This window comes from Myripristis murdjan, chromosome 21, assembly GCF_902150065.1.
Source record: "Myripristis murdjan chromosome 21, fMyrMur1.1, whole genome shotgun sequence".
NCBI classification, from domain to species: Eukaryota; Metazoa; Chordata; class Actinopteri; order Holocentriformes; family Holocentridae; genus Myripristis; species Myripristis murdjan.
Genome location: NC_044000.1, coordinates 28,242,692 through 28,260,576, shown reverse-complemented (window position 1 = coordinate 28,260,576; position 17,885 = coordinate 28,242,692). Strand labels below are relative to the sequence as shown.

Genomic DNA, 17,885 nt, shown 5'->3' with positions numbered 1-17,885 from the left:
CTTCATTGTATTTCTTAAAGCCAGAACAAACAGAGGACAGTAAATTGAAAGGCTTTGGTCCGTGATGAGCGGCAGCCTCTGCTGGAAGTGTTCACGGATGTTTGTGGGGTGTGGATCAGACCATCTCCACTGTCCAGCGTGACAGAGAGCCACCTGAAGCTCTCCACCGTCTCGCCTGTCTCGGCGTTGATGGAGGTGAAGATGTAGAGGCGAGGGGTTTGTTTGGCGAGCCAATGGGCCGGGCTCTTTCACGCCCAGTGAGTTCAGCATGATCAGGCCATCAGCGTGATAGGAGGCTTCAGGCAATCCCAGATAACCGGTTTCACCGAGGTGCTTATCAACTCACTGTGTCAACCCAGTGTTTTCCAATCCAGCCATGAGCTTGTTCACATTACAGGGGCCTGTGTTGTTGGCAAATAGCCAATCACAGGGGAACAGAGGCAGGCTGAGAGCGGCACATTTTTATTCAGGAAGCACAAACTTTTACAGTGGATAAATATGAACAATATAAACCGATTACAGTCGTAAAAACTCTGTTGCTACTGCCAAGACTAGAGAAGGTTGCCCAAGCAAAACAGCACACTAAATACACACACACACACACACACACACATATATATATATATATATATATATACATCCTTACAAGTCATTTTGCTATATACATATGTGTATATATATATATATATATATATACACACACACGAAAAAGATCCCATGTTCCCTTAAAAAGAAATAATTCCGCAATACTAATCAACTTGTTTCCAGAATTTTCTTGAATGAATCAGGTGTCATTGTCTTGATCTTATGAGGCTGATCTGCCTTGTTTCAACATATTCATAAATCACAGAAAAAACAAGCTGGATTATTTCGTCCTTACTGGCAGATTTATCAGTTTTAAGAAAAACAAAGATTTTTTTGGACTGAATATGAGACTAAATGACTAAATAAATGTCAAGTCAGATATGTTTTATATTTTTTCTGTGACCAAATACCTCAATGACAATATTGTGAGGATATTGTGGGGATGACTATTGGTGCTTTCATTTGATATTAATACACTAGAGATGACCGACAATCATTTGTATAGTACAATGGCAGTCTGGTAAGTTCATAAACTTGCATCCTCTTACAGTAAAGCAGCCTTTAAAACCAGGACAAGACATCACCTACGCCAAATCGCAATGTTATGATGTCCAATCCGAGACAATATTGAGTCTCAGTAGCAATATTATCTCAGTATCGCCCTGTACGTGTGTGCTTTTGTAAAGTAAGGTCTGATATTGTGTGCAGATATAACAGAAAAATGACCTCAACAAGCCTGGAGCCACATCTCGTGCAGGATATTAACTGTATGAGTGAGGTAGTGCTTAGCTGGGATGCAAGTGCATAACGTCGGTGCTCGTGTTTTTTTTTGTTTTTTTTTACATTAGAGTCTCATTTACAGCTGAGTGTGGCACTGTGATGCTGCTGCAGCCACTGATGCACAGTATATTTACAGAAGCCCATGCCGAGGTAACGTAGCCTTTAAAGCAAGCTGTTATATGCACTAGAGGCGTTTACAGACCAGGCAGTGGATATACTTCATGAATTCCTGTTACATCTTTTCTCAGGTGGAGGCCCTTGATGATGAGGAACCCTTATCTGTGCGCCTTTAGGGGTAAACACATCATTTTGTTGTCACAGCTGATAGTGAATGTGGCCATATTGGCTATGAAGGTGCACATAATTATTCATGAGACACCGCCGTCACAGTGGTTACACAGCGATGGGCTACAGAGGCGCTCAGTAACCGCCTCAAATTCTCTCAGTGAACAAATAAGTAATTGTTCCCCTTGCTCTTGATGTGCATTGTTTCATGGCAAAATGTAGATCCTGCGCACAGCCTGGAGCGTGTGGCCTCCAGCTGGAGGTTTACGAGACAATCCAACGTGGTAAATTACTATCCTCTACACACGGCATGCGAGCTGACATTTTCATCTTCAAGTGTAAGACATACATCATACATCCAGCATATGCTCCAAGTTTCAAAATGCCACCCTGGTGTTACTAAAACCCCATAAACCCCATCTAATTTTAAGTCTCACTGCTTATGCATGCCATAACATCATATATTAGCCATTCTGAAACACACAGGCCCTTTAGAAAAGCAGCAGCTCAAACTTTTGTAAAAAAAAAAAAAAAAAAAAAAAAAACTAAAACTGACAATAGACAACAGAAAGATAGGTCTGTTTCACTGTGATGCCTCTTTATATAATTGAATCAATGCATACTAATAACCCCTTTGTTTTTATTTTTCTATATCAAAATATTCCCATCACCCCAGGGCTGTGGTGATGGGAATACCGTACCACTCTCATGAATTCTATAAAACAATTTTAGCACATTTAATATACAACATAAAACTGCATTTAACACTGATGACTCTGCTCAGCTAATGTAATGTACCTGCAGTTTGATAGAAGCCTCTTTTTTATAGCCAGAGTGGATAAATGGCCTGGAAACAAAGCAAACAAATCAAGTAGTTCTCTGAGAGCCAGCGGTATGGAAAACCGATTGCTGGGGTTTTTCTGCATCACCAGCAGCATACAGATATGTGCCAGCATAACAAAAAAAAAAAAAAAAAAAAAACACACACACACACAAACACAAGCAAGGCAATAGAGTGAGTGTGCGGCACAGTGATGGCATGGCTTTGACAAGTTGCACTGGCAATATAAAGCTCCAGAAGATTGCAAAGGCAGGTCATTCCCTCTGCACACAATCTATATTTCTGATAAAGCTAATCAGGGAAGGCAATGTGCTTCTGATGATCTCTGTACACTCTTGCCTTGCCGGGAGACCTTCATATCATCTGCACCCACTGGATTCTTTAGAAATTAGTTATTTTATTGATTAAATGCCTTATTAAGAAGATAATTCTTGATAATAAAATGTTGATAACATTGTGTTTTTTTCTTTGTCCTCTCGCTGGCCTCGTCTGGGTTAGCTATGAATCCCACGCAATGTCGTATTCTCATCTGCACTCTAAGATATGAGTGGAGCAACACATTTTAAACTGTATTCCCTCATGATTAGCGGTGTCACAAATACAACAACAGCATGAAAACATGCTATAATTGCCCTTAGGTGTCTGCTGATTGTCACCGCCTCATTCACACTCCATTTTCCATGTCTGTGCATCTGATTAGTTAGAGAAACCCAAGAACATACAAAACATGGCCTGCACCAACACGTCTTCACCTCCATCAGCAGCGAGACGGCTGGCAGACAGGTGAGAATATTATGCAAGCACTCATTAACAAGAACAAACTCCTCAGCATCACACACACACGGTGCAAATTAAATCACTGAACCTGTCATGTCTCAGCCTCACTGCTACCACACATTAGCATACAGAGAGTTAAAGACGGCCCTGTGAAAATGGCCAGTGGTCTTATCCTGATCGAGTTTAAAACAATAGAGGATGCAAGCTGGTTGTTCATAAACATGCCACAATCACATCACATGAATTCAAGGGTTAGGGTTAGGGTTAGGGTTAAATGAATTCATGTGGTGAATTCATTTTTTGGAGGTTATTTATAACAAAGAACAAAAAAAATATTTATATATATGATTGTTTATTTTAGACTAGCTTTACTCTTCTGCAGTGAACAATATCCAGAGATCACAGCCACAAATGAAAAAGTTCAAGTCTGCAGTTTCTTAGCTCTTAAAAAGCAGCAGTGTTTGTTGTCTGTGTTTTTAAACCTCCTGGAAGCCGTCCAGTGCCGGAGCGCCGCTGCTTCGGTGTGTGTCGGGTGAACGGGGTAGAATGGGGTTTGTTTGGGGGGTTTTGGCCTGAAGGTGGAGCTACAGGAGAGGCCACGGGGTCGCCAACACTGTCAGGGTAGCGATCCACTAATTACATTTTGTGATACGTTGTGTGTAAATTTGACATTTTTGCCTGAGGCTGGTACTCGAGGACAGGCCATGAGATCACAGCTGACAGGGTCCATCCCCTCTGGAACAGAAGGACGAACCGGGCCATGTTTAGGCCCCGCCTACAAGTGGGACAAAAAGAGGAACAGGCTGTTTATCCCTGATTGAGAGTGACTGCAGTCATGACTGGTGATTGTATGATAATTATTATTTTCAGCCAAGAGACAAAACCTATAAGTAAGGTGGCATCTGATCTACCAACTTGCCAACAGGTTAAATGCAATAACACAGGGAAGGCTAGGACAAACCTGTGGTCTTGCATATAATGTAAATTTTTTATTTATTCATTTATTTATTTTATTTGATTAAGGTTATCACGTCAACAGCAGTCATCACCGCAATATTCCTCTTGCCCACACGTTACCACCAGGCAACATGTCTTGAGAAGTTTGCCATTAAATTTGGAAATCGTGTGCATGTTCCCCTGAGGATGAACCCTGTCATGACTTTTTATGCAGTGTGACCCTCAGGCCAAAATGTCAGCCGTTACATTTTGTGAGTAAAATCAGCAATCACACTCCCCAAAGAAGGAGTCATACTGAATTTGTTGACCCAAACACCCTCCTTGTAGCTCCACCTTTGGGGCAAAATGTTAAATTTGATATCTCAAAATCTGTTGTGCAGACTGAAATTTGAAAAGTACATTCATACTTCCTCGATGAATCCTGTCAATTTTGGTGACCTCATGATCTTTCCTCTAGCGCCACCCTCAGGTTAAAATGTACAAACCCCATTCTCCCACTGCTTACATTCCCCCTGAGGTGCACCAAGCTCCTCTTATTGACCTCATACGGCTGTCAAGAAAGTATCTGAAGGTACCAAACTACATTTATTTGCAATAAGACAAAACAAAATCATGGCCGCTTAGAAACACTGAAGCTATAATTCATGCACTGTAAGTCAGAGCTGACCCCGTAGCCTTTCTCAGAGGTTTTCAGTCTTTTTCAAGCCAAGTCCCAGACACAAAAAAGATTTACTCTTATCATTTCGGTTACTTAGATACAGCATTTCTACAAGAACGCTTTGAGAGCAAATTCTCTCACAAAAGTGCTAAATCCTGAGGCCGTGAGCTTCCCTGGGTTCCTCTGCCAAGTGAACAAGCATTCAAACAGACCAGCGGAAATCACCGACTATTATAAACCTCTTGGACTTCAGTTGCACTTCCCTTGTCTCACACTCTCCCATTGTCTCTGCTGCAGTGAACTATCAGCATCAGAGAGAAGGCGTCTCCTCCCAGGGCTGCATTAAAGAAAGATGGCAGGCACCTGGAGTCCTTCCAGGTCTATCTGGCTCGTGGAGACAGACTCTTAATACGAGCGCCTGCTGAATGTGTTATTGAAGGAAAAAAAATGCCCTCAGAGGAAGAGGCTGCCTTCCTGCTGTTGATAGTTGATTCTGCAAATCAGAATGCATTGCAGGATATGTATAAAGGAGGTATGCCTCTCCATATACACACTCTGATTTGGAGAAACTGCAGATGGGAAATTAGATCTCATTGTCATGGATGTGAGCAATGCTCAAAATATATGCAGCATAAAAGGAGTAAAAGTTAGGTATCAACTTTTGTGCTGACTGTTAGGCAAAGCTGACCCATATACTTTTCCTGAGCTTCTTAATCTCTTTCAACCCAAGTCCAAGAGTCAGAGGATTTAATCTTATCCTGCAACTAAATCTGAGGAAAACATAATAGTGCTCTTGTGACATGGGAATCAGAGAAAAATCTGGCCTATAAACCACGGTGTGCATCCTATCCTACGGTTTAAGAACCGCCCTGTCTGAAACCTCTTGTGTCTCGTGTTGAATTAGGAGTTTTTTCGGGTCAAAGAGGACACGATTAAATGTTGACATGAATGCAGCCTTGCTGTGGTGTGAGACCTCAGAGCTGAGCGCGAGTAAACTGGGACAGAGCCTGTTTGAAATGTATCCAAACTGCATTAATGATCCACGCAGACACACCAGGGTACTTGTTTACACAGTTACTTATTAAAACAAGATTTTTTTTTTCCTCAGCTTCTGATCCAGCTGACGAGGTGATGCAATTAACTGGAGAAAAAGTTTGTAGTTTAAGTTGTGATGGGTGAAGAAAGTTGAGTGAATACTGGGATGATTAGTAACTAAAGTAAATAAGTGCTACTACTCTTTTTTAATATGTTAACAGCTGAGGTTGAGAAACACTGGGAAATGAAAGCAGAACTAAATATGCAACCCACATCTGAGGCATCGACAACAAAAGTTTATCGCTGTTTATCACTTCTTTCATTTAACAAAAAGTTTCCTCATATTAGTAGGTTCCTTTGTGTAGGATTTGGTTAAAATTCACACAAATTTTTGCTACCACATAAGATCAAAATCTATTTTTCCCCCTCTTTTGTCTCAAGTTGTAAAGTAAAATTAATCATTAATTCATAAAGAGTCTAAGGTGGAGCTAACTAATTACATTTTCCCACATCCCCGCATTTAGAAAGCTTTTTGTGTGCTGGTAAATTTTAAGCATTTTGTAAAGTCAGTTCTTGTAGTGTATGGTTTCCACTGAATGATTGTACTTGACTTCATTGTAAATCAAATCCTTTGCATGGTGCAAAAACTGTAGCTCCCTTAACATCAGAAACTGGAAAAATGAAAATTCACAGCAAATGACAGCCAGCAAAGAAGAGAAGAGTAATGTTGCTTTGTTTTGTTTGCGCTCTTTATTTTTCCAATTTTCCAATTTTCCCAATAAAAGTTTCAGCTCTGTCCAAACTGCATAGAAAATATTACATGTAACACTTTCCTTTTGCTTTTTTTTCTAAAATGTAACTCAAATCAACACCTTGAAAAAGCTGCTTTCTTACTTTTATGAAGCAGATTTTGACACATACTTTCACCTCTGGTTTACCTCTGCTAGCAGACCCACAGAAACATCAGGGAGTAGAGGAACATGATCCTGCCCATGTGAGTCATGTTCTATGAATGGGCGGCCCAAAAGAAACAGCGAACGGTGTCAAAAAAAAAGAGCGTACACACGTCCAAATAATTTTACAGACGATGGGTAGTTCACGTAAAACAATAAAGAATATCTGCACTGTGGAGGCACTCACTGGTCAAACAGCTGCAGCATAAAAAGGAACTGAATTTTACTTTGATTTAGTTCTCAATATTAAGCAGGAAGTTGGATGTTGTCTTTTAAAAATTTCCTCGTGGAAGTGTGTATGGTAGCAGGAAGGGGAGTGATATGAAAAAAAAAAAATAGGTGATGCGAACTTGTTTCTTCACACCGGCAGTTTGGCAATAAAAGTCATTATGAGTCACACTGTTTGTGTGAGCTTTAATCTCACACACCCATCAGTGTTGCCTGCTGAGATGTGTCTTTATTTATCAGTGCAAACACTGGGATCATGTCGAGTTAATTTGACATCTCTTAGTGCAAAATGTCAGTGAGTATAAAATAAGTACATACAGTAGCCTGGGAGGTGAATTCAGAATCATATTGTTCTGCATCGAGGACACACTCACAGCTGAAGCTCACTTTGATCTTTGCACATCAAATGCACAAATCAAATAAAGCTGTAATCTGGTGGAGCTGCTTTGAAGAGCGAGGTGGTTATCATGTTGTCCCAACCTGAACTTTACCCTCACAGTGAACCGTTTATGACCCACCTGTTATTGTCCCAGTGCACAGAAATGATCATATGAATTTGTGGAGCGCTGATAGGGCTCTTGATCAATACCAGAGGTTCAAAATTATTTCATCAGGTGCAGATTAATAGTCATTTAAAGTTATATTATGTCTGTTTTGTGCTATCTGGCAGTATAAATCTTACTGAATGCCCCTTTAACCCTCCCGTTATGTTCAAATTTACGGACGTCTTTTATGTTTGGGCTCAATTTGACCCCAGCAGTTTAAACCTCCACAAAATTATTATAATCAAAATTGTTACCAAAGTTTATGTGTCAGGTTTATTTATGTTTCTTTGTTGACAACATCCAGTATTCCTATTACACCACTATGGAAAAATATGCAAATCACCATAAAATCTCACTGATTGACCTAAAATTGGAAATAAATATTAATTTTTGGTGTTTTAATGGCTTTATATTATTTCTAAGTACAGATTTTTGTTATTTATAACCAATGCGTACAAAGTGTGTACAGGACATTGAAAACATATTGTCATGTGAATTGTGAATCATGTTTACCCAGTAGTACCCATTACATTAGGAAAACTCATTAAATATGAAGCAAAAAAAATGATGATAATCATTTATTTAGAGACATTAAACACTGAATGTGGTCAAATTGACCCCAAACATAATAGGAGGATTAACATTTGAAATCATATCAAATATTTAAAAAATTCTGGAAAATCGAACAAGTAAACCCCTGTTTTTTCCAAAAATCATTATAACATATATTTCAAAAACATTATAATGTATTTTCTAATATTTTTTTCTCTTACAGCATGACTGTAATCCTGCTACATGTCATTCATTGCTTCCCATCCCTGAGTGCATCTTCCTACTTAAGAGTATTTGCATTCAGACAGTATTCATCTGGTGTGTTTCTCAATACGTGTATAAATATGTCAGCTGTTGCAGCAGCTTTTGGACGTAAAGTTGTTTTTGTACAGTTTGACTCAGAGGGAGTGAGAGGGTGTGAGCAAGAGGAAAAGTTCAGTAGAAACAGGAATGAAAGATATGGCTTAGCTTTGGCAAGTTGTCATGTGTCCCGAGCTGAACTTTATCCCTGGTGAACCGGCCCGTTACCCAATCGCACTGCGGTGAGCAAACTGACCTCAAAAAACCCACAACATTAATCAGATAGTGAGTTGAAATGACCAGTTTCCAGGAACCACTGATGGTGATTTTCATGAGAAAAACACATGAAACACAAAACACGTCCTCCTCAATACTGGGTTAAAACTTTTCACGTTGCAGGTTCCGCAAAAATCTGTTTGTAAAAATTGATTGATTGATTTTAAAAGAACATTTTAGCGGCTTCAGCACCTCAGGCAGGGCTTCCTCAAGCTGAGAAATTCATCTGAACAGCAGCTTAGTCCATGCAGCCTTTTCTGCTTCATTATAAGTGAGACACGCTGTAGTTACAGTGGGCAGCACCGTCCTGTGACGTGCACGGTGCACAGCCTCTCATGCACATCAGCTCATTTTTACTGAGTTTAGTTACACGCCTCTCATAATATTACCTCTAAGAGAAGACCAAACTGCTTATCCCTCATAAAACTACTGGTAAGAGTCTATTCTCTGCTGGAAATAGCTTGAAAACTTGCAGAGTTCAATGTGCCATTTGATCTCGTCCTGTTATGCAGCAGCTGCAGAGCTTTAGCCTCGCTGACAGAAGCTTCACTATGAGGGTTCACTGCATTCAGAATGGGACACAAATCAGATGCCCACCTGTTGCTGGTTACTAATACGGGATTTCCCTGTGACTTTTGGGAAACAGCCGGGAGGTTTGTGCACGGAAAAGGCGTAGCATGACAATAATATTTCAGCCGGTGTTATGCAGTTTACCCTCTGTGGATGTCAGATGAATGCCTATAATGCCTTTTTCATAGGCTGACATAAAATACAGGAATTTCGCCATGTGGAAACTGGGACTGTGTGTAAAATTAGAGATTGTCTGTATGACGGATGTTTCATTGTGGCTGCCAGTGAGTGGACAGGGTATTGAAAAGGCTTTAGAAGTCTGACATTTGGCTTCAAATCTTTGCCCAAATCTGAAATTCCAGATCCAACATATTTTCACAATATGGTGGTGTTTTCCACATAATCATCCCTGTCACAGTCTGATGTTTAAAACCTTATCTGCACACCTTTCTCTCTGAAATGTGACTGGATCCTCTTTCCAAACAAAATAATTATTTTGCAAACAAAAAGCTAATGCTGCTGAAATCCCTACAGTTTCTGTGGCTAAATGTAAAATTATTTTAGTTCACTTGCTTGTCCAGTTAGTTGCTTTGTCCATTCCTTGGGCCAAAGTCGAATACACCAATTCACTATTTTACTAAAATAAAATAGTGAAAATATTTATTTCTTCACACACAAACATCCAGATTCCATAAATTATTTTGAATTGAAATTAGGACATCCCAATCCATAAGTGATGCCATGGTTTCTGAGGCCGACTGGATTATATTTTCCCTACATGCCGGTCACAAGAATCTTCAAGAGAACCAGAGCCTCTCACTTCATCATTTGATTCTGTGAAATGACAAAAACGCCACTGTAAAATGTCATGAAAGTTAAAAGTTTGAAAGAAAATGTAAGCTCAGTCTTCAGTGCAGGCCAGTCAGCGCTTCCCATCCAGCCAATCTGATTCTGCAACTGGCCGCCGATATATTTGGTAACCGGCCACTGAAGTAGATTGAGAGATAGGAATCTCAGCTGCAGTGTGTCTGCGGGACAAACAAGGCGAATCTTGTTTCAGGAGTTACATAACCAAAGGACAGAGGCAGCCTGCCTGTGGGAGGAGACACAGTGCAGCTTACAGGAGCTCACTCAGCTCCTGCCTTCACTCTCCACACACTCTCAGGCGACGTCACACTGTTTACTGCTTCTTTGGTGCTTACTACTTCTTTAAATGATGTAGTCGATATAAATTCAGCAACTTTTCTGCAACAGCTGAGAAGTTCTTGTGATTTCCAACCCCTGTGTTTAATGGATTGCAGGTGCCAGTCATGGCTGCAGAGGCAAAGCAGGCTGGTTATGAGGGCCGTTACGTCCAAGGCTTTCAGTTCTACCTGAAACACTCAGGGGAGCACGAGGCCATCCTGCGGTTCGCTGACAGAGTCCTGCCAGCCGAGTTCGAAAGGTAGTGCAAGCAGGGCAGCTTGATTTGTATCCAACTTACTGAGAGAGACGAGACCAGGCTGAGGAAGAGAAAGAAAAGAAAAAGGTGGTGTGTGTTATTCTGCCATCATCTGGTGTGTGAGAGCAACTTGCACAAAATAATATATTTGTGGAGTGCTGACAGGGTTCTTGATCAATACCGGTGGCTCAGAATCACTTCACCAGGTGCAGACTGACAGCCATTTAAAGCTAAATTATGGCTGTTTTGTGCAATCTGGCAGTTTACATTTTAATTAATGCCCCTTTAACATTTAAAGTTACATAAAATAAGAGTAACTGCATTCAAACATTTCTGGAAAATCCAACAAGTGGTGATCTGTTTTCTGAAAAAAACGTCATAACAGTTTAAAAAAAAAACATTATAATATTATAATTTATTCTGTTTTTCTGTTTACTGCTACATCTGGTAATAGCCTCATTTCTAGATGTCTTGTGTGTGTGTGTGTGTGTGTGTGTGTGTGTGTGTGTGTGTTTTTGTTGTTTTTTTTGGGGGGGGGTTTGCTTTGATTTTTTTTTTTTTTTTTCGTTTTGTTTTTTTAGCATATTTACACAATGAATATTTTGTCTCTTGTGTCATCCACAGGATTGGAACTGGTAAAAGCAGCCTGGATGTTCTTGGAGTCGGGAGCGGCGGAGGTAAGTGGGTGTTTTCTTTCTGATAAGTTGTTGCAGTGGTTCTTGGATGTAAATTTGTTTTTGTACAGTTTTGGTCCAATTGACACTTAAAGGGGAGTGAGAAGGTGTGAGAGGAAGGAAAAGTGCAACAGGGAAAAGTGTTGTTGTTACTGTCTGCCTTGAAGCTCAGTTAAAAAAAAAAAAAAAAAAGAAGTGATGATTCAGAGCAAGTTTGATTAATACTGACTGTTCATTAACTTTTTAAAGGTACAGTAAGTGATGATTTTGCTGCCCCATAATAAGATCTCCTCATATCCATGGGTGTTTGACAGACCTATCACTTCTATCTAGATGAAGAAGGACAGAAAACACTTCTCATGTTAATCCAGCCGGCCGTTTCCTGTTAAAGTTTAAGAGAATTGTGTAATGGTGACTAATGTTGTAATGGTACATACAACTAAAGTTACAATATTACATGCTAAACCAAATTATTTCCACTTCAAGATTTGTCTGTTTTGCCATAAAATAACTGTATTGCAGAAACCTGTGGTTTGTCTGTGAGTCAGAAATGAGAAATGCTTCTGTTGGTGTTGTTGCAATTCCCACTGCTTCCCACTAGAGGCCGACAAAGGTCACAGATTACTCACCATACCTTTAAATGGCTCTAATATATATATATATATATATATATATATATGTATATATATATATATATATATATATATATATATAAATGGAGACAGGTCAGGGACTAGGACCCAGCGGAAAACGGCCGCCCAGGCTGAAGCCAGGGGTGTATTCAACGACGTTAGGATACGTAACGTTGTGTGACGTCGTCTCATTGAATGGTGTGTTTGGTCTTAAAGTTTTGCCTCACAGGTAGTTTTCCTCTGTTTTGTGGGCGTGTCACAGGTGTTATCCAATCAGCAGCAGCCTGTATTTAAGCCTCCGTGATTTAAAATACTAGAGCTCCATTATGGCTTCCAAGTCGCTATATTAGTGCAGCCGCTGTTTAACATGTTGCCCATCATGTGAGGAGATAAAAGCACGTATGTGATAGGTATGATGATAAATCAGACAGAGTTTATTGTTTTTCTCAATAATATGCCAACTTTTATTCAACTTAAAACTTAAAACTCATTTGTGTAGGCCTATGGTGAAAATCTTGGAAACAACGTTTAACAATAACTGTTTTTTTCATAGTGGACACTGAATGTATTGCAGTACCCCTATAAATAATGATCCCCCCCCAACCCCGCCTCTCATGCCAGTTGTGTGTCCCCCACCTCTGAAATCAAAATTTCGTCCATGCTTCAGAGGCACATGTGTGATCAATTAAAAGTCATGATGATGAGCGCTATGCATAGGCTGCACTGTGCATAATGACATGCAGTGATGGAGACTTTGGCGCTGTTTAAGGACTCGCCGTCTTTTTAGTTGCCATATCTAAAAAAAAAAATGAATGAGCAGCAATAGGTATTTATATGGAAATGAGCTAATTATGGATGTGTGAGCCTGCATGTATGGCTGACTGTGGGGGTGGACATGAGGCTTGTGCACGTGCAAACAATTACACAAAGACTGAGATTTATGAGACAGAAGCATGCCAAAAAGAAAGTGTTCCTTTTTGTGTTCGCACAGTTTTAGTTATTAATCTACACAAAGTTTTCTGTGTCTGACCGCTGGACTTTAGCCTCAGTGTTGTTTTAGAGCCACAATCGCCTTCTTTTTTTTGTCCCAACTTTATGACAACTTTGTTTAAAAGGCCAATACACTTTCCTTGTCTTGACTTGGTTTGACTTTTTTTTTTTTTCCAAATGATTTTCCTGGGACCTTTGGCTTAGCAAAATATAACATAACTATTTCAAATCTTCACTTCAAGTAAAGCCCTGTCTAACACTGGAATTGGAATTGATTTGGGGTGGTGAGGTTTTGGTGTCAAAGCAGCGATACGCCGGCGATGTGGGACTGACCTGTTTGAAGATTCCCTTTGTTTGTTCCAGGGGAGGTGGACACCCACATACTCTCCCTCCTGCAGTCTAAATTCGCCGCCGTTCCCCTCACGGCTGATGCAATCGAACCGAGCCGGGAGCTCACAGAACAGTTCAAAGGTACGGCCATTTCTGAATGACAACATTATTATTGTTTTTTTCTTCCTCTGCCTTATTTTTGTTGATCTCCTGCTTGATTGTGCACTAAAACAGTGATTTTATTGGCTAAAATTAACATTGTAGGCCTGTATGAGTTCATTATTTGTACTGGTTTTGTTCTTGATGATAATTTGTTTTGGGTATTATTCTCTCTCTCTCTCTTTTTTTCATCTAACTTGTATGTAGCACTGGTGGCGAAAGATCCCAATCTCCAGAAGATCCCAGTTGTGTGGCACACCATGACAACTGGGGAATATGAGAAGCAAGTCAGAGAGAAGGGAGACATGAAAAAATTTGATTTCATGCACATGATTCAGGTATTAATAACCTCAAAGTATGTAAAAAAAAAAAAAAAAAAAAAACATGTCAAGGTAAGAGGGCTGATAGTTCACTGTTTCTCTGTGTGGAGTTTGCATGTTTTCCCTGTGCTCACCCAATGCATGCTGGGATGAAGCCCAGCTGCTCTAAAAAGGGTTAATTGATAAGAGAAAATGAATGTTATGGTATATATTGCAGATTAATGTCTTTACAGTTGAGCTGTGTGGGAAAGGTTTGGCGTGAAAGCACACTTGCATGCATGTGAGCATTAAAAGACATTTGCATGCAGGTTTGAGTTCCAAAGTTGATTGTGAACCAGCCCGTGTCTCTTTGTTTAACAGATGCTGTATTATGTGAGCGATCACGCTGCAACCATCAAGTTCTTCCACAGCCTTCTGAAAAACCAGGGCAAGCTTATGATCATCCACGAAGCCGGTCAGTGCAGCAAAACACGATTTACGCCACTTTCATCATCTTTCATTAACGGCTGTGCACGTGGATTTAGAAATGATACGTGCAGCATTTCTAAAAAAACATCACTATTGCCCAGTCAGCTCTGATGGAGTCAAGAATCAACACGGTCAAGAATCAAGTGTTCAAAATTTGCCTCAAAGTGTTTCTCAAAAGTTTGTCTGCACATTGTAAAAATGATTGGATTTAAGAAACATAAATAACAGACTTTTGTTGGAGGAGTAAAACCCGTTATGAACCTGAATCTGAAACCAAAGAAAGACAAACAGACAAATCACCACATAAAGAAAAATTAATTAAACCACATTGATGCTTTAGACATGTTGTCGGCCTTTCACTCCGTCTCAAACCGGTTGCCAGTGTTGGAAACTGAAAACTCTGAGCTTTACCTCCGTTCGTCCTGGAAGAGCAGCGCCCTCCTCTTCCTCTATCCACTACTTTGTTCCTGTAGATTTGCCACATAAGCAGACGAGGGGAACAATATGAAATGTGCTGTAGAGGCTGGAAAAGGTTGATGTGTTTTATGGCAATTATTCTATTGTCTCAAAAAAAAAAAAAAAGACTAATGATTTATTAATTTGTAATGGCCCACCTATCGCAAGTTTAAATAATTAACCCTTCTGATTATTACTACACTTCTGTCATAATTTACTCTTGTTTTATTTCTTTCAAAGGACAATCAAGTTGAATTATTTTGATATCTGATGTGCTTCTTCTGATTCAGAATCAGAGTGGCGTTCCACACAAAAGCCCAAGAATATCTCTCCTTCTCTCTGTAACGCTGCTCATCCATTTTCCTCTGTAATTCAGTTTGATGTTGTATCTCTTATTCAGCTAACAGTGGCTGGGACATCCTGTGGAAGACTTACAGGAAGGAGCTCTGCACCAAATCCATCCCCGACTACAACTCAGCAGGAGACATCAAAGCGCACCTGAACAGCCTGGGCCTCAGGTATGAGGAGCACGTCATCCCCAACACCTTCGACATCACTGAGTGTTTCATCCTGGGCAGCGAGCTGGGCGAACTTTTGCTGGATTTCATGACGGAGCAGGATCACTTTCACCGCTCCCTCACCCCGGAGCTCAGAGCCGGCATCTTGGACCTGCTCAGGAACAAGTGCAGCTCCGAGAAGGACGGCAAGGTGCTGTTCGACTGCAGTTTGACCTGCCTGATGGTCTCCGCCTGATTCGGTCCCTCAGTTTTGGGACAAGAGTATTTTACCCTGTAGCTGAGGCTCACATTTTGAATATTACACATTAATGCCTTTGCTATGCACAGCTTTTCTGTCTTTCTAGCCTGCACTTATTCAACACAGCCAACACATAAAGCATTCCTACAAAGATATTTCACATCTACTGAAACTTTATCTTTGTTTAAAAAAATAGTTATATGCAAATTAAAAGATTGCCACACAAAATGTAAAGCAATAAAGTGTGTCTTGAATGGGCTTCATGGGTCCCAGGCTGTGCTTTGCCCTCATCACAAACACAACGTAAACCGTTTTTCCATGCACAGTCGTATCATGTGGTTAATAAAGTGATAATCCACAATGTTTTCATGTACAGAAATATAGCTGAAATAAAGCTGAAGCCACTCAGTAACTCAAGAGTTCATCAAAGTGTTTACTTTTCTGTTCAGACTGTTTGAATCCTCTGCCGCACAAGAAGGGATGAGATTTTTACTATTTCAGATTGGATATCATCCATAACACCTCACCTGATTACATCATATGGGGGAAAAAAAATGCAGATTTTTCTCATAGTTAGACAGTCAGTGAGCTCCACAGTGAACGGATGAAAGGATGGAGTCGACTCTTTTACTGGAGACATGAGAGTGAATACATGAGAACACGAGCTCCAAAATGAGACGGCTGTAAAAGTGACACAACTTTGGCCCAAACTGAAAGATACAGGCTATTTTTAAAATGTGTATGTCATTTAAATCACTCACCTACAATAACACAGACTTAACTCTGGGCTCTCACTGCCAGGCCAGGAGGTTGGCAGGTCATTTTCATGGGTTCTCATTCTTGGCTGCCTGTCCGCCACTCCCTGTAGTTTAGAATTTAATACAGCGATGGAAAGAGTTATGCAGCTTAGAGGACTGTTTCAAAGGATCAGTGTGCAATTTTGAGAGAACCCCAATGTTGAAATATGTTTCTCTGAGGCAAAATCTCAGAATCATTTCCCTGGAGGGAGCGTAATTAGTGATCACAGAGAAAACACCTCGAGCTTCCCGGTGGTGCTGTTCATCCCAGAGCCAGCAGGCGGTGCTGCACGTCTGTGGATGAAAGCAAACGTGGCGCTGCATGCTCTGCTGACTCCCCAGGAGGTGGTGCACCGGCTTTACACACCGACATCACCTTTTAAACCCAGAATGAGCACATTAAAACTTTATTAAACATAACCAAAGGCAGTCAGACACTGTGTGTGTGAGTGTGTGTGTGTGTGTGTGGTCTTTTGGGAAGCAGTGTCTGTTATCATGTGTTGTGGTGTCACCCCTGTGCTGTCATCTCCCATCCATCCAGGCTTACGCAGCGACACCCGCGTCCCGGCGTGAGCAGAGGCGGCGTGCGAGGCCGTGCACGCACCGGATCACGCCAAACCGCAGAGGAAGGTCTTGTCTCGGCCTATCTAGCAAATGTATCCTGACTGCTCATTTACCTCATTAGCTTTAATAGAACAGTAATTGAAATTCATCAGAAATTCTTGTCAGTGCCCCCCCCCCCCCACCCCCCTCGATGTCAGCGGGCTCTCAGCACCTGCTCAGCCTCCATTACTGGGGGTCCTCGCCGGGCCCTCCTATCCCACCGAGTGACAGAGCATTTGTCACTGAGATAATCAACCTCAAGACACCGCTCGCCGCTAACGCGCTTCAAGAACTATTTACTTCCCGTGCCAGTTGGCGCCTTATCACAGAATAAGTACTCAGCTAGATAAATGTTAGGAAATATCCACATATTACCTTGGTTTTATTTTCATCTCCAGGTGATTGATTGATTGTAATCAGAAGCATTTTTGAGCCTATTACTCGTTTGTTTTTGATGTGTCTCTTAGCCGATGGCATAATGACAAGCCGCCGTCTCTGGGGTCTCCGATGTACAGGTGCCCTTCCTCTTCGTCGTCTCACATCTCAGATCATCAAAGGTCTCACTGTCTTCATGTTGCAGCGACGATGCCGCACATGAAACACTGATTCTAGAAAAACCGGCTTGCCGTGTTGGATTCAGTGCAGCTGTCTCTTACTCGCTGAAATGTTGACATGTTAGCTGCTTGGATCCTCCTCCCATCGGCTCTGCTTGATTATCACCTGGCTCGCTCCCCTTCTGAGTGTCACCTCTTGCAAAATGTCGCTGTAACCTGCAATAACAACAGTAAAGCCGGTCGTCCAGCGAGCAGCAGAACACCAGAGACGGGGAGAAAGAGTTGACAAATGTCACTTAATTGCTTTTCTCTCCTCCTCCGTTAAACCTCTCTGATATTTTGTTAGCATTTCTCTGCGCAAAG

General features: G+C 41.0%; 1 protein-coding gene across 1 annotated transcript; it reads left to right on the top strand.

The window, feature by feature from the left end:
• Positions 1 to 10,491: 10,491 nt before the first annotated feature.
• Positions 10,492 to 15,966, top strand: LOC115379967 (histamine N-methyltransferase A-like). The gene is made up of 7 exons (XM_030080964.1): positions 10,492 to 10,536; positions 10,644 to 10,786; positions 11,408 to 11,460; positions 13,443 to 13,550; positions 13,776 to 13,906; positions 14,249 to 14,342; positions 15,213 to 15,966. Exons 2-7 carry the CDS (start codon positions 10,653 to 10,655, stop codon positions 15,563 to 15,565), a joined length of 873 nt encoding a protein of 290 aa, XP_029936824.1. The 5' UTR covers positions 10,492 to 10,536; positions 10,644 to 10,652; the 3' UTR covers positions 15,566 to 15,966.
• The last annotated feature ends 1,919 nt before the right edge of the window (positions 15,967 to 17,885 follow it).

Bases quoted from the DNA above. Each gene is read 5' to 3' on its own strand.
- LOC115379967 (XM_030080964.1), top strand. From the start codon at position 10,653: ATGGCTGCAGAGGCAAAGCAGGCTGGTTATGAGGGCCGTTACGTCCAA. The intron at 13,551-13,775 runs GTACGGCCATTT...ACTTGTATGTAG, and splicing joins GCTCACAGAACAGTTCAAAG to CACTGGTGGCGAAAGATCCC. The intron at 14,343-15,212 runs GTCAGTGCAGCA...TCTCTTATTCAG, and splicing joins TATGATCATCCACGAAGCCG to CTAACAGTGGCTGGGACATC.